The 16,828-nt window shown below is 38.9% G+C and overlaps 1 protein-coding gene and 1 pseudogene across 1 annotated transcript; both read left to right on the forward strand.

The window, feature by feature from the left end:
- Positions 1-1,088: 1,088 nt before the first annotated feature.
- On the forward strand, positions 1,089-8,590 carry LOC111411259 (annotated as a pseudogene).
- A 203-nt stretch (positions 8,591-8,793) lies between these two features.
- Positions 8,794-10,788, forward strand: LOC111410992. Its single transcript, XM_023041577.1, has 2 exons — positions 8,794-9,387; positions 9,576-10,788. Exon 2 carries the CDS (start codon positions 10,211-10,213, stop codon positions 10,706-10,708), a length of 498 nt encoding a protein of 165 aa, XP_022897345.1. The 5' UTR covers positions 8,794-9,387; positions 9,576-10,210; the 3' UTR covers positions 10,709-10,788.
- The last annotated feature ends 6,040 nt before the right edge of the window (positions 10,789-16,828 follow it).

The following is a 16,828-nucleotide window of genomic DNA, read 5'->3' on the forward strand; positions in this document are numbered from 1 at the left end:
AGTGTTGCTGTCCAATTCTCATCTCAAACTATTTTCGACAAAGTTGAGGTCGAAAATATGGTAAAACGTGATTTTTTTGGTGTTATGCGTTCATCTTAGTGAAATGTGACACGTTGCATGTCTATTGACCCTTAAAATTTATTTGGCACGAATTTCGAGATATGCTTAAGCATTTTCTGATAGTGAATTTTTTACACCATTTTGTCACGTGTTCGATGAAATGCCAGAATGAGTATGCTTAACATATTTTGACACCATTTTCTCCTGTCATGAACTACACACACTACTCTCCATGCCTGTAAGTTTTTTTTTTCAATTTAGTATCAAATCACAACGTGATTTTTTTGGTGTTATGCGTTCATCTTAGTGAAATGTGACACGTTGCATGTCTATTGACCCTTAAAATTTATTTGGCAAGAATTTCGAGATATGCTTAAGCATTTTCTGATAGTGAATTTTTTACACCATTTTGTCACGTGTTCGATGAAATGCCAGAATGAGTATGCTTATCATATTTTGACACCATTTTCTCCTGTCATGAACTACACACACTACTCTCCATGCCTTTTTTTTTTTCAATTTAGTATCAAATCATACACCTTTATCACGAGCACACTACATGCCTACGTCTTTGCCTTTGTTCCATATTTGAGTCCCCTTCCGTCCATACGTTTTCAAGAAAAAATGCCAACAGTTCCTCTCCCAAGGTACGGATTCGAGTTGACGACGGTGGCATACATAATACATTGCTTCTTTTTTCCCATAGCATCATACCCGATTTAGTAAAGTGGTATCATGATGGAAATTGTTACCTAATTGATGGGTGGTTTTGACAGGCTTTCCAAAATTAGAGATCACTAATTTAGTTTGAATTGTCGGTCTAGAAAAAGTTGCCGAGGCTTTAATTTGATTTAACCACGTCTGAGAGTTCCTTACAAACTTTTATTAAGAGTTAGACACGCTTGGATCAGATCATTATCATTAGACATGGGTTATTGACTGATAGCAAGTTTAGGCCAAAGGTGATCGATAGTACGATGATTTGACTCGAGATCACATCACTTTTATCCCAACAAACTAAGCATGGTATGGAAAGCACATGGTCACTTTCCATAAGGAGTTCGAGCACAATTACTTTGACGACGTCTTTTGTGATTTTCTCCAAGTTTATTAGCTATAACTTCGATCATAGGACAAATATCAATGATAGTCAGGTCTGTTTATCACACATTCGAGTCTGTTTATCACACCACTTAGTGCAAGGGAACAAGATAGACCTCGAAAGCTAGATTTATACTTAATGTTGTCACCATTGGCTTACCTCCTGAAGAGTACTTCCCCAGGACTCGTATATGCTTGCTCATTACATATAAGTTACGGAGTCTTCGATTGTGAGACTGTCATTGGGAAAGTACCCGAGGAGCAGTAGCAAGCCTCACATGAGATTTAGACGGCGGAGTCCTTGGGATAAGTCCTTGGGAATGTCTTTTTGACACCTAGGGACACACGAGTCCTCAAGCACTTCCATTGCTTAATATTGAACACTTTCTTGCCAAACCTAAAAGGAGTCCTACGCTCTAAGGACTTTAATTTGACCCAAACACCTCAACCCGAGACTCTAGGCCTATAAGGACTCTATCTCAACTATATTACCTCTAAATTATGATTGGTCTTGCAGTTGTAGTATAATTCAAATACCATTGTCAGGTAGGACTCTTTGAGATAAGGATATTCAACTAGTTCAATATTATTAGGAGTTCACTACATACCTCTATAAATATAAAACCATAACCCATTATTTAGGTACATTTTTACATTATTTTCAGTTTATAACCTCATGTACAAATTCTCTCTCTAACTTAAGCATCGGATGAAAGATGAGGATACATCTCGTTGCCTTTGTTTTAGGGTTCGAAAAATCTCGTTCATACTCATTCTTGATAACCCAAGAATACTGACCAAGAGGAAGGGTAAATTGGTTGTTGAAATTTTTTTTTGAAAATAAATCTAAATTTAAACGAATTTGATAGCAAATAAGCCAATCAAATAAATATGCACAAATACAAAAGCAATAAGCAGAAGGGAAGAGAGTGTGTAGATGATGTAATTGTGAAGGCTTGATCCTAGCTAATGATCTATGTCTTTTATTACAAAACTCTTCCTCATGAGGAAGATCTTTTTCACTATATTAATTTACTTATGGTACAATCCAAGCCTTTATAATGCTTCCAATAACTTACAATCAATGAGCACTGATCATTATATAATATAGAGTTTTAGGGACCTGTATATAACCCACAAATATAAAGAGTAATGAGTTTACAATTTAAACTTCTTTCTTAATAAATGATATAATTAAAATTAAGTAGCATAAGAAATAGGGTCACACAATAATAACTAATAATGAGTGAAGCTCAAATGTTAGGTAAAAAAACTTTGATGAGAAAAATGATTTTTATAAATTAATTCAATAAAAAGTTTTTTGAGATAAATGATTTGATTTGATAAAGATAAACAAAGAGTATAATTTTGCTCAAAAGTTCTCACTTTAATGCTCTTGAAAAGTCTTTTTATGAGTGTAAAGTGAGGTAGTACTTATAGCAGTTAAAAAGCTGAAAGTTCTAACCAACTGGATGACTCAATTGGACGTCTGCTTCTGAATCGAACACAAAACTAGTCGTTATATGAAGAATTTCAGAAAGGTTAAAAAATTCAACCATTGGACGAACCAAACATCCACTAAGCCAACCGGACGTCCGTTTGGATAGTGTTTTCCTGAATTTTTCTTTCTTTAATTGTTTTGAAAAATGTAGACTTTCAAAGGACCTCTTTACTTAATTTTTCAAGGTAAGTGCATTTTTTAAGAGAATTAAAAATATCGGGTTGAAGTTCTTACCTTTTGAAATAACAATTTTTATGCAAGTATTTTTATGAAATAATTTTTCCGTGCATAAAAATTCATCTTGAACTTTTGATGATTAATTGCTGAGGATTAAAGCATTTGACCTTTACATATGAATCTAAATTTTCTAAATCCAATATCTTCGATGTTATATGTTGAAGTGCTCGTCTTGATTTATTTTGATGAGAATTCTCGACTTCCATCTTGATTTTCTTTTGAACGTTAATTGCGAGTCTTTTGATAGCGATCTTTTTCAACTGATCAACATTGCAACTATAACGACTCAAATTCAATTGTTAGAGATAACAACAATTTATTTGTTATAATCAAAATATAAAGTCAACCATAGGTCAACAATTCTCAGTCGTTAAGCTTGAAAATCGATATGTACAATTTTTGGTAGCATCAATACTCTTATTTACAATTTGTTGTGTAACTGACTATTTCCACACTATTTTTTTTTTCTCGATATCAATTATTTGTAAATATTCGGAGAGGGGAAATCATTTACTATTGGAAGATGTAGCATCAACTCAGGTACCTCATTTTGCCACCATAGCTCTCGAGGTAATCACATCTAATTCACATATCAAGTGTTAGAATTTCTCTACGGTGATTGAGAACACTAGAGCCAGCAGGTGTAGTGGGATATAGCAGCCATCCCTACCACACAATGACTTTTGGAGATGGACAACATTAAGGTGTGATTTGATCAAGGTCGTATCAAGAGGAATTTCGATCATATCACTCGATGATTGGACAGATGTGTCGACCAACTCGAGGATATCCATGAGCTAATGGCATGTGTAACCCTTCAACTAGAGCCATTTGGTACATGTCCCATCGTTGATTAATTTAATATAATTTTTAGCACAGATGATGTTGATTTTTGGAACATTTGACNCCTACAAATACTTGCAATCAGGGGTGGACCCACTTGAGGCCGAGTGGGGTCGGCTGCCCCCACTCGATTTTCAATTTTTTTTTATTTTTCTTGAGGTTTTTTCAAAACTTTCAAGTGAAATCCTATGATTTTTTGATTTCGCCCCCACTGAATTTTCATTCTGGGTCCGCCCCTGCTTGCAATAGATAAAAGTTAAAATACTTAAGCATGTCTCATCTATATTTAGGCAACTTGACGCCAAAAGTTTTCATTGAGAATGGACAAGATTCAATGAGCTATTAAGGAAGTGTTCAGACTATGACATCATCTAAGGAATATATGTCAACACATTTTTATGTTGGGTTACTCTTGGCCTATTGATCTGCGGTTGATGCATCATAGATTACTCCACTGAAACTAAGAAAGTTCAGAAGGCATATAAATTATATGAAAGAATGGCATAAATAAGTTCTATGTAGCTTACAAAGAGAGAAACACTAAAGAAGACAGAAGAGGTTTACAATATATGATGTTGTTTCAGCCTTATTTGCTTAGATGGAGGTTTTTACAAAGAAGATGGATAAATTCACTTAGACAGTACACACGGTGCACAATCTTACACAAATTTGTGTATGGGACAAATCATCTGAATATAAATTTTTCTTTAGCCTCTTCTCGCACATCTTTTTCTGAGGTTAACTAGCCCTTCGGGGCATAGTCCAATGACGTAAAGGATATGACTGATGTTATCTCACGCTTTGCTGGCAGTTGTAGTGTGAGGGTTTGATTTCTGAGACATGAAATTGGACTCTTTGTAGGTACAGTGTACAGACGGCTCTTGTTCCATGACCTGTTAGGGTATATTTCGAGATTTACTTCCCTCACAAAACTTTAGGGATGAGACGGTGGGAGCCCTCAATATTGGAGTTCAATCTTTATTCTGAGGTTAACTATTCAAGAGACTTTCACAGTCAGCAAAATAACCCATACTCCAATACATATAATTCAGGTTGAAAAAATCATTCAAATTTTTCTTAAGAAAACAAAAAGGGTGATGATGTAATAATCAAGGAAAACTATTAGGGTTCCAACAACATTGTTGACATTAAAAATTGCCAAGTGTAATTTTTGGCCAACTTTTTGAATGAAATTTCTGTTTTCTATTAGTAATGAAGGTTACAAGTACGTTTCTTGTTGTCCGGCCAGCAGGAGTTGTTTCCCCTTTTATAGGTGGGGATTTAATTTTATTTTCTAGGAATTATGTCTTTTCAATCTTATTGACTAAAGTTAAATGTCTCGTTAGCCACTGAACTTTTCTCTGTCCAACTTCATCACTCACCCGATGAAATCTGTTACTAAACGTGCCTACGTGGATGACGGAAAAATGAGTTGGTTAGTTAAATCACTCCAAATAATAACTCTCTGACCAACTAATCGCCACATTAGCAAACACACCTCCAAAACCATTTTCTTAAAAGGATAAAAGACGATTCTGAAATCCCTTAACTTCACCTCGCATACCCTGGCCCCCAAATCAATTAAATCGGCGAGAAGAGCGTAAGGTTCCCCAAATCCAACTGACAGGGTACAGTAATCAATTGTTCATTGGACCGCGACCATGATTTGAACTAAATTAAAGGTAAATTACCTGCATATTGTTAAGGGCAGTAGGAACAGAAGGATAATGTTGATATGCTGAAGTTGATTCAGTTAGGTCTGACATTTTCAGATGAAATGGGAAGTGGACCTGATACTTGTTGCTTTTGTCAATTTAATTTCCATGAATTCAATGTGAGCACGGACATTTTCACTAATGATTCATTTGATATTTTGAGGCAATCTGGGATCGATTTTAAGAAGAACAATGAGATGGGCATTGATGCAAACCATTTTCCCGAGCTCTCGATGTCTTCAGGAATCGTTTTGAATGATAGTGTGCATTGGGTTACTTTCCACAGTGGCTATGACTTTCGATATTTGCTCAAGTTATTGACTTGTAAGAATTTGCCCTTACTTTCCACAGTGGCTATGACTTTCGATATTTGCTCAAGTTATTGACTTGTAAGAATTTGCCCCAGTCAAAGTCGAATTTTTTTTATTTGCTCAACATGTAGTTTCGCATGTGCATGATAAGCATTTGATGAAGTTCTGCAACAACCTTCACGGTGGTCTAAATAAGTAGGCAGAGCTCCTGGAATTTGAGAGAATTGGCATTTTTCACCATGCAGATTCAGACAGTTTGCTTGCTTCTTGCACATCCAAGAAGTTGAAGGATAACTTCTTCAATGGTTCCATTGAAAAGTATTCTGACGTTTTGTATGTACTTTGTGGAAGGATAACTTCTTCAAAATCTAAAAAGTTGTAAAATGTATAATATGAATATAGAATGAAAACAGAACAATATACCCATAAACCATCAAATGTTAATGATGATGGTTAACAAAAAGTTACACTAACTGGTCCAAAACATTTCCAGTAACTATGTTCAAAAAATTTCAAGCAAACTTTTCCATAAACTGACATAGAAAATTTATTATCTCTGTGTTTCCACCTCGTCTATGTGTTGCAATTCATCCACCAAAACTTCAAAATTCATTTCATTGGTAGGTACATTAGATGCAACCAACTATCCGCCTTGGTTTACGTCAGTATTGAGCAAGGTGGCTGCTGGTCCGTCACGAAGGCTGCCTGTTTGCACTTCTCTCGCCACATGGGAGTAGGCATGAATTGGAAGGATACAGGGACGGATCCAGGATTGGATCCAAGATGGGGCTACAAAATTTCAAATCGGGAGTAAACTTCTCACTAAAGTGCATATAATGCTTCGACAACATAAAAAATTTAACAATAAACACAAATGAAAACAACAGAAATTTTAGAAAATATAGTCATTATTCAATAAAAAGTTTGATGCTTTAATATTCAAAAAAGCACCTAGCCTTAAGTACTTTTACCAAAAGAATGGATAAAAATGTTTCTTCACACTTTTTTTTTCTATTCCCAAAACAGAGGAACATGATTGGATAGAAATTTCGAATTGTTTGTTCAATTGAAAATATGCAATAGCAATAGCAATCGCAATATTAATATTGATCATATTTTCGAATTTCTACCACAATAACATTATAGTAGTTCAGACTTTTTTATAATAAATATTGCCAATTACTCGTTTATGACTAGTCAGAATAACTCCACAAATATGGCACATTCTGGTGCCTTACATTTTTCAACCAAAAGTAATAATTTATACACATCGAAATATATTGCTTATTCCCAGCACCCTATCAACTCTGCGTTTTTCAAGTTTACACACACCGAAAAAAAATTGTTTCAAATTTGAATTCATTTGCTGCATCCATTTGCACGCCTTCTCTAATCCAAGCAAAGAAAAAATGTTACTCGTTCGTTAGATTTGGTAGGTCGTCGAAGGGGTAGAATGGATTTGGGGTTCGGATTAGAGATGATTTTGGGCGTGAGACATTTCTCTTTTCATGACTTCTGTTTCCCCCAAATTTTAGGTTTTGATTTCTCTAAGGAAAGGCAAAATGATGTGGCGATGAGTTGTTAAGGGAGTTATTATTTGGAATGATTTAACTGTACAACTTATTTTTTTGTCATCCACGTATGCACTTTTGTTTAACGGATTCCATCTGGTGAGTGATGGAATTGATTGGAGCAAAGTTCAATGGCTAATGGGACAATTGACGAATTAGTGAGTAAATCGTGACATGGTGTAAAGTTCAGTGGCTAATGAAACATTTAACTCTAGTGCTGAGCTTGATTTGTGTGCGGGCGATCTCTTCCTTGATTGGTTTATGAGGCCGGTCCCAGTCAAATTACAATAATATCCCATTTTATCAAGAAATCATAACCTGTTCCAAGATAAGGATTTATGGTAGTTAATTAGTGGATTTGGGTAGTGATGACATCAATTCTCCTAAGTGTGGCTGACCAATTCCGTGATTTGATAAGGTCTAAGGAATCTATAATTATGTTGTCTGTTGAAATTACAACGGCTATGAAATTGAGCCGATGTAGAAAACGCGAATTGACAAGTTGATGAGATAGGTGTGAAGTACATTTTAAATGAGATCGGAGATGAGTGGTCAACAAATAACCCCCAGGTTAGTGCTCTCTTCATGGAAGGACTGATCATCGGACTTTGTCGGTCCTTTTCCAAATAAGTATAATTATTACAGCATTTAAAGGGCATGCCAAGTGTCACGTTCCTACTTGGATGAGCTATCTACCACTTTTAATGGCTTTCTTTAGAAGTTTTGTCAAAACTACGTAGTTTTAAGTTGGTGAATCTGGGCCATCCCTTTTTTCCTCCATTTTTTCATCTAATGGTCTAGGTGGAGTCCCTTGGTTTTCCTTCATTTTAAACCCCTTTTTCCTTTTTTCATTTCACCATTTTGCATTTGCATCCGTTCCCTCTCAAGGAAAAGAGAACTTCCCTTTGCATTTTTCCCTTCCCGAGTGAGGCTGTCTATCTCCAGCTCTCAGGTATTCCTCTTTCTAGAAAGTGTCTCTATTAATTTTTCTCATTTTTCTTTTTCACTTTAGTCATTATATAAGTTCGGACGTATCCATAGTATGCTCTTGGGACAATCAACAGGAAGAATCAGTCCTCCCCACTTGTAGTTCCTCTACAAGCTGTTGAGAAATCTTAATACCCATCCTAATCACCATCGTTAACCCTGTAGAGTTTGGTCAATTTGTAGTCATGGAGTCAAATTCTAAGCCCTAAAAGAGAGGATGTTGGGTTACGAGAGGGTGGTGAAGTGAATATTATGGAGGAGTAGGGGGCGAGCTCCTATGGATCGGTGGTAATGGAGATATGTTAGCCAGCTGGGAGGCCAAGTACAGTATCCCTAGCTCGGTAGAAAGGGTAGTTCTTGAACCATCTGATCGAGCTGATGCTTTCCTAGTGAGATGCGTAGCCTTGAATTTGGCTATCTTGAGAGCTGGTCTTAGACTCTATTTTCCTAGGGTCATCCTAAAATTTCTTCCATTCTGGGGTATCACTCCGACCCAGTTATGCCCTAATTGGTGGCAGACATTGATTGCCACTCTCATTCTAGAACCAGGCGAGAAATCTCGAGCTTAATGTAGAGCAGTTCAACTCCCTTTTCACATTTAAAAAAGATAGAAAGGACTCCGGTTGGTGGTATACTGGCATTAGGCCTAGCCCGATGGGTCCTTAGTGTTAGATACCCTTTCCTTAGTCAAGAAATGGAATGATGAGTTCTTCAGTGTGTTGGGAGAATGGAAGTTCCATCCCGCCGAGGTGAATAGAGAGGATGTCATTCCCACTCTCTGTCACTCATTTTGTAAGTGGAAGCCTTCTAAATTTTTGTTGAGCTAGCTAATAGAACGTTTCTATCTCTCTTTCTTTTTTTTTTCTTGCAGGTTTACAAGGAAATGACTTTGACCTCAGCTACTTAGAGATGAGCTGAAGCAGTCAGAGCTTTGCACAAGGGAAGAAGATTTTGCAAGTTTTTGATTATTGACTCCAACTTGTTCCAGGCAGGGTTGTTTCAATCTATTTCCTCGACCTCAACAACAGCCAGTGCTTCTTCTTCAGCTCTTACTATCTCTAGTAAGGAGTTTGAAACAATTGTCTTCTCGATATTACTCTATTACTATAGTCAATAATTATATATGAGGAACTACTGAACTCAATCACTTGTTGTTGTTGCTCTTTAGTTTTCTGTCGAGGTCTATCTTATAAGGGTACTCAAATTTGGTCAGTGATCTTAAGTGCTGAATTTTTTCCTTCTTGTGCAGGTTGAGATCCAGGTATGTTGGTGTATAAGGCTGCGTAGGCAGTAGTTGGAAATAAGAGCAAAAAGAGGGAGGCCCTAATTCAGGTTGAAAGCCAACCTCCCATTACTGAGGCCGAGGCTTAGGAGAAGATTCAACCATTGAAGTATAACCACTCGAGGTATTGCCACCTGGGGAGCATATAACGGTCTTATCTCCAGAGCGATTTTCTCTAGTATTGTCCATACAGGGGCCGAGCTTTGCGCCTTTTCCTGGTCTTCCTATTGCTTGGGCTAGCCCTTCCAGGTCACAATAGAGGTGCCTAGACTTGCAAAGGCTAAGTTTGGACGGTTTGGTGGCCTATCAACCTCACATTCTTCTGGACTTTCTCCGCACTCTATCTCTATTGAGAAAGTCCAAACTGTAATCCCATCTATCCTCAACAAATTAGCCAACCTTCTCATGAGGAGCTGGAATGAGAAGGAGTAGAGCTTTTTCACGAAAATGCTAGTTGGGGAGGTGTCATATCTATCCAGGCCACAACCACAAACCCATTTTGTATATGATGTTTGTGGCTGATAAAGTACAATACTCACTTCATTCTTTAGGGCTCAAACTCTACTTTCATATTGTTCCAGGTGAAGGCTAAGCTCGATAAGATGCTTGAGGTTAAGAACCAAGCAGTAGGCCTCTACGAGAGCATGGAGGTGAATAAGATGAGGTTCACTGAAAGAGAGAGAGAATATGAAGATTGCCTTACAAAAATGGGAATAGAGTTAGAGGCAAAATTGGCTTTGGAGCTGAGGTTAATGGATGATAATGAAGTCTTAAAGATGCCAGAGAAGAAGGCCTGTCAGCGAGTAGCTACTGCAAAGAAGAAGGCTGAAGAGGAGCGAGCTTGGGCTGAAGAGGAGCGAACTCGAGCTGATGATGTAGTGAAGAGAGCTGAAGAGGCCACCAAGAGGGCAGAGGAGGCTAAGGCCAAGGCCATCATTGTAGTCGATCTTTGGAGGACCTCTCCTAAGTTTGATGCCTTAGCTCAGGACACTTATATGGTAGCTCTGGAGGAGATAGTGAAACACATCGACAAGGAGAGACCGAACATCGATACTGTCTTCTTGGTGAAGGTTCTGGACAAGCATAAGGAGGAGCTTTAGAATCTATCTGAAGCGACGGGGGTTTCCATCCTGATGAAAATATCAAGGAGAATGCCCTCGTCCTTCAAGATCCGCCACCACATCAGCTTCCATTATTTTTGAATATTGTATTTAACTTCTAGCATTTGCACGTTCTATCATTCGGTTAACTTCCAAACTGTTTGTATTGATCTTTTTGTGTTAGAGGAGTTATCATTTGAGCTCTACTTTTGTATGAATTGTTTATCGATAAGTCCTTAATGATTGGAGGGATACTAGTATAAGTGTTGCAGGACATGTAACCTTAGCTCCGCATACTGCTAGAGCAGTGCTTTGAGAATTTCTTTGAGAGGAAATTCCTCTAAGTGTTATGGCGCTTGCGATCTTTGCTTGGCCTGTTATTAGAGTAGGGCTTTGGAAATTTCCTTAGAAGAAAATTTGTCCAAGTGTTGCAGCACATGCAAATTTGTTCGACCTACTGTTAGAGCAGAGCTTTGAGAATTTCCTTGAGGAAAAAATTCATCTAAGTGTTGCAGCATATGTAACTTTAGTTCGGTTTGCTATTAGAGTAGGGCTTGGGGATTTCCTCAGGAGGAAATTTATCTAAGTGTTGTAGTACATACAACTGTAGTTTGACCTACTGTTAAAGCAGGGATTGAGGATTTCCTTAGGAGAAAATTCATCCAAGTGTTACAGCACGTGCAACCTTAGATCAATTTGCATAGCATATTTAATGATAAGGAACCCCTTGTTATTAATAGCATGGTTAAGGGTTTACATAGTACAATGGGTTTTACTGGTAGTATTGCCTAAGATGCTCGACATTCTACGGATGGAGTAGGGGTTTTCCTTCCATATCTTTCAATTCGTAGGCTCCCTTAGATAGGAGTTTGGTCACCTTATAGGGTCTCTCCTTGTTAGCTAGGAAAGCTCTTTGTAAAACCAGGAATCCGATCTCAAATGCCCATTTCCACACCTTCTGATTGTAATACTTGGCATTCGTTGTTTATACATAGCGTTTCTGAGTTTGATCTCCATCTCTCATTCATCTATCAAGTCAAGCTCTCCACGGAGGACCTTTTCATTTTCCATTTCATTGTATGCTGCTGTGTGGAATGATGATATCTCGATCTCCAGTGGGATTACCAAACCATAACATATTGGAGAGCTGTTCAACCCACCTCTCCTTTAGAGTGTTGAGCTTTACCTTTAACATATGTTTGATGATTTTGTTGATGGCCTCGACTTGGCTATTTGCTTGTAGGTGGTTTGTTGTTGAGAATTGCTTCTTGATGCACAGTTCCTCACAAAAGTTTGTGAAACGGGGATTATCGAACTATTTTCCATTGTCAGTCACAATGGAATGAGGTATTCCGAACCTACATATGATCAATTTTTATATAACATCGGTAGTTTTTTGTTCCGTAATCTTGACAAGAGGTTCTGTTTCGGCCCACTTAGTGAAGTAATCGATTGCAACGATGACAAATTTGGTTTTTCCCATTCTAGTGGGCATGGGACCAATTAGGTCAACCCTCGACTTTGTGAAGGGCCAAGGGATAATTACAAAACTGATCTCTTGTAGAGGTTTTTTGATGATGGGAATGAGGTATTGGCACTTGTCGCACTTTCTCACAAATTGGAGTGCATCTAGTTTCATTGTGGTCCAAAAGTACCCTTGGCATAAGATTTTGAGGGCCAAAGATTGTCCATCAGAGTAGTTTCCACACATACCTTCATGCACTTCTTGTAGGGCATATAACACTTCTTTCTCGTTTAAGCATCTTAGCAAAGGGGTCAAGTACCCTCATTTATAAAGAATGTCATCAATCAAGGTGTACCTAGCAGACCTGATTCGAAGTCTTCTCGCCTTAACGGGATCATCAGGGCATACCCTAGTCTTTAGATGGGAGGTGATTTCATCTAGCTAACTAGGCTTAGGGTCTATTACCATTGATATGGCCTCTATCCTTTCAATGGCAGAATGTACAACCTTTCCAACTAGGATACTGTCGAACTCTTCTACTCATTTGCTTGTGGCCAGCCGGATTAAGGTGTCGACATGGCCATTCTTGGATGTGGGATCTGCTTGACCTGAATGGTTTGGAAGGTTTTAAATTCCTGCCTGACAATTTTGAGGTAACTGTCCATCCTTTCTTCCTTAGCTCGATAGATCTCATTGATTTGGTTGACTTCCAGCTATAAGTCATTTGTGTTACTAGGCAGGTAATCCTTAACTCCTTGGCCATCCTTACTCTTGTGATTAGTGCTTCCTATTCATTTTCGTTAGTGGAGGTCTTGAAGTCGAAGAGTAGAGCTTCACAAAACATCTACTTATCGGGACTGACCAAGCTTACCTTGGCTCCAGAGATTGATGTTCAGTGGATGAGCCATCTATGTGGAGTTCCCAAGGAGCATTATGCAGCTACTTTTCCATAGGTTCGGAGCTAAATCTTGCCACAAAGTTGGCTAAAGCTAGGCATTTTACTAAGCTGCGTGGTCTGTACCTTATGTCAAACTGTTCGAGCTCCATTACCCATTTCACCATCCTACTTGAGGTGTCAGGCTTCTGAAAAGCTTACCTTAGCGTACAATTAGTCAAAACCTCAATGGGATGATCCATGAAGTAAGGTCATAACTTCCTAGCCACCATAACGATGGCGTATGCTAACTTCTCTAGTGAGGAGTATCAGAGCTCGACTTCACAGAGAGCTTTGCTAGTATAGTAGATAGGGTGTTGTATTTCTTCTTTGTCTCTGGCCAGGATAGCGTTGATTGTGTGTTCTGATACGGCAAGGTACAATATCAAGGTCTCCCCTGTCTTAGGTTTGGATAGGATGGATGGCTAGGGTAACTGTTTCTTTAGCTCATCAAATGCAATTTGACATTCAGGGATCCATTCAAACTTCTTCCCTTCTCGTACATCAAAGAATGGTTTGCATCAATCTTTGGATTTTGAAACAAAACGGCTGAGGGCAGCTACTAGTCCAGTTAGGCTTTGAGCCTCCTTTGGTTTTGTTGGTGCTCTCATTTCGATGATGGCTTGTATCTTTTCAAGATTTGCTTTGATCCCTAGGTGATTTGCTATGTAGCCTATAAATTTTCCCAAACTTATGCCGAAGGTGCACTTCTTCGGGTTTAGCTTCATCCAATATTTTCTCAGGATTTCAAACATCTCGACAAAGATAGCCAATGGTCCTTTACATCTTTGCTTTTAACCAACATGTCGTCAACATATACCTCTATGGTTTTGCCGATTTGATGGGCGAACATAGAGTTTACAAGGCGTTGATATGTAGCTCCGGCGTTCTTGAGCCCAAAGGGCATCACTTTTTAATAATAAAGACCTCGATCGGTGATGAACGAGCTATGTTCGTGGTCTGATTCATATATGGGTACTTGGTTATATTCCGAGAACGCGTCCATGAAGCTAGTAGCTCATGCCCAACCGTGGCGTTGACCATCTGGTCTATCCTTGGTAAGGAAAAGCTGTCCTCTGGGCATGCCTTATTGAGGTCGGTGAAGTCTATGCACACTTTCCAATTTCGATTATTTTTCTTTATGAGAAAGGGATTAGCAATCCACTCGTGGTATTTAGCTTTAAGGAACGAGTCTCTACTACTTCAGTCGAATTGAGAGATCAATATTTAATCGGTGACAAGCAATTCCAGGATCAATTCCTTCCATGTCTTCATAACTCTAGGCAAAGATGTCAAGGTTCTAACGGACGAACTCTATTATCTGTCCTCGAATTGGTGGTCGTAGCTCATCGTCCACCTTGAACCCTTTTGTTGGGTCATCGTTGCAAACTAGTATGCTGTCCAACTCTTCTATGAGCTTTCCGCCTTTGATCCTTAAGCGTGGATTCAGTGGGCTAAGGTCGAGATCGTACGGATGTATCATATATACGTCTAGGGGTGTACGTGTATTTTGGCAGATAGGATGAATTTTCATCTGGCATTTTTCAGTAAGATTCTTATTTTCCTTGATTACTCCTACGCCATGGGGCGTAGAGAATTTCAGCGAGTAATGGTATAGGAACACAATGACTCTGAGGCTGAACAGTAGGGGTTGCTCCATAATAGCATCATAAGGTGAGGTTGAATCAAATACTACGTACTCGTCCTTTAGCTTAGTCCTTTGTGATGTGTTACTGACCTCAACTGTGAGCTTGATTGATCCTTTTCCCTGATCAAAGCTCCATTTATTTCGAGGATTATATTTGAATAGGATCACAAGTAGTGACCCGGGATACCAATCCAATTGAGCGTGCTGGTATGAAGTATATGGAGAGTGCTCTCGGTGTCTACCAAGACCTTGGTATGGTAACTCCAACGGATATCGAGATCACCAAGACCTCGAGATAAGGATCTTGGTCTGCCTACTTATCATTGAAGGGTACTTAGGTCATCTATGGGCTTCCATCGGTGTTTCTCAGATATACCGATCTCTGATAGGTCGGTCACAATGGGTCTTTTCAGCTTTGCTTCTCTGTGCCTGGCATTTTGTTCACCTCCTATCATGTAGATTTGAGGTTTGGCATAATTGACGTTATATTGATTTTTGCATATGATTTCAGCCCCACAGTAGGTGGAAAACTTCATACAATAGTGGTAGATTGACATAATTGCTTTGAGCTCGTGTGGCATAGGCTTTCTAGGTATGGCGTTGTAGTTGGAGGGCAAATCAACTATTACAAAGTTGGTAAGATTCTCATTTGGCAAGGGGCCTCTCCTAGTTCCACAAGCAGAATGATTTGAACTCGGGCTTTGATGGGGTCCCAAGGAACCCCTGTAATTTCCTGAAATATGGCTGGAGATATCGTTCTGAGATCTCCCTCCATCTCAAGGTTCGAGCGTATAGATATTGATTGAACTTTCATTGTCCACAAGTGTCCAATGCACTTGTACTCCTGCGACACGCATGGTTATTATAAGGGCATCATTATGGTCCTGTAGGAGCCCTCAAGAATGTTCTTAAGAAAACTAGAGATGCTTGAAGTCTGGTGCTGCATTGGTGTTGACTTTGAATAACGCACCTTGTAGTTCGGCCATATGCGAACATTGTGGGCTTGTTTGCATCTTTCCCTCTTGGACCCCTTGATATATTGGTTTTCGCCGATCATCATCCTGATCTCAGTTCGAGGAAGAGAGTTATGATCTGGGACAACAGGCTGAGTTTGCTAGTCTGATCCATTCTGGCAAGGTTGCTGGGGATGGGTTGGTTTACTTTCCCAAGTTTGGCCACAAACTATTGTAGTGACCTCATTGGATCAAAGATTCTATTTCCTCCTTCAGTTCTCGACAATCATCCATATTGTGCCCTCCATCAGGTCGCTTTTTGATATATCGATCTACGGAATACTTCTTTATCACCTGTTTGCATGAAGACCTCTTTCAAGGTGGTCTTCAGCAGGTGGTACACGTGGAATTTATATAGGTGAGGTTTAGGGTGCCCTTTTTTCTTTTAGGCACAGGATATCTGTTTAATTTTTCTCTTTGTTCTGTCTCGTGGGGTGAGATTCAGTTCTGGCTTTGTCTTGGTTTGGTGTCCCCTCCTTTGTACTTATATGTTTTTCAGCTCAATTAAGGAATTTGTGGTACGTTTGGGGTTCGTCTTCATCGACGAACCACTAGAACCTATTTCTGGGTTGTAATCTAGATAGGACCGCCATGACAGCAGCTCCATCAGAGATCTTTTAGACCTCCATGGACTGTTTTTTGAATATGCTAAGATAACTTTTAAGTGATTCACTTCTCTCTTGCTTAATGCTTACTAGTCGCTCATTGGGTATGGTTCTAGCCTTGGAGCCAATGAATTGTGCCAAGAATGTCATGGCAACTTTGTTTCATTTTTTTTACAGACCTTTGGTGCAGCCTTCTGAACCACCATTGAGCCTTGTGTGCCAAGGTCAAAGAGAAAGCATGGCACATAATGACATTACTTACTTCTTGTAGCTCCATCCATAAGGTATATTTGTCTAGGCGACTAAAGGATCTCATTTCCCTTCATACGCAGTCATTTGTAGTATTTTTAACTTTTTAGGTTAATGTTCGATGAAAATGCCTTCTATGAAGGGGGAATGGCACTTGGCGAGATACTCTTCCACCAGTCTTTTACTTCTGGCCTCCAGATCGGCAA

This window comes from Olea europaea, chromosome 15, assembly GCF_002742605.1.
Source record: "Olea europaea var. sylvestris chromosome 15, O_europaea_v1, whole genome shotgun sequence".
Classification (NCBI taxonomy): Eukaryota; Viridiplantae; Streptophyta; class Magnoliopsida; order Lamiales; family Oleaceae; genus Olea; species Olea europaea.

Bases quoted from the DNA above. Each gene is read 5' to 3' on its own strand.
- LOC111410992 (XM_023041577.1), top strand. From the start codon at position 10,211: ATGCTTGAGGTTAAGAACCAAGCAGTAGGCCTCTACGAGAGCATGGAG.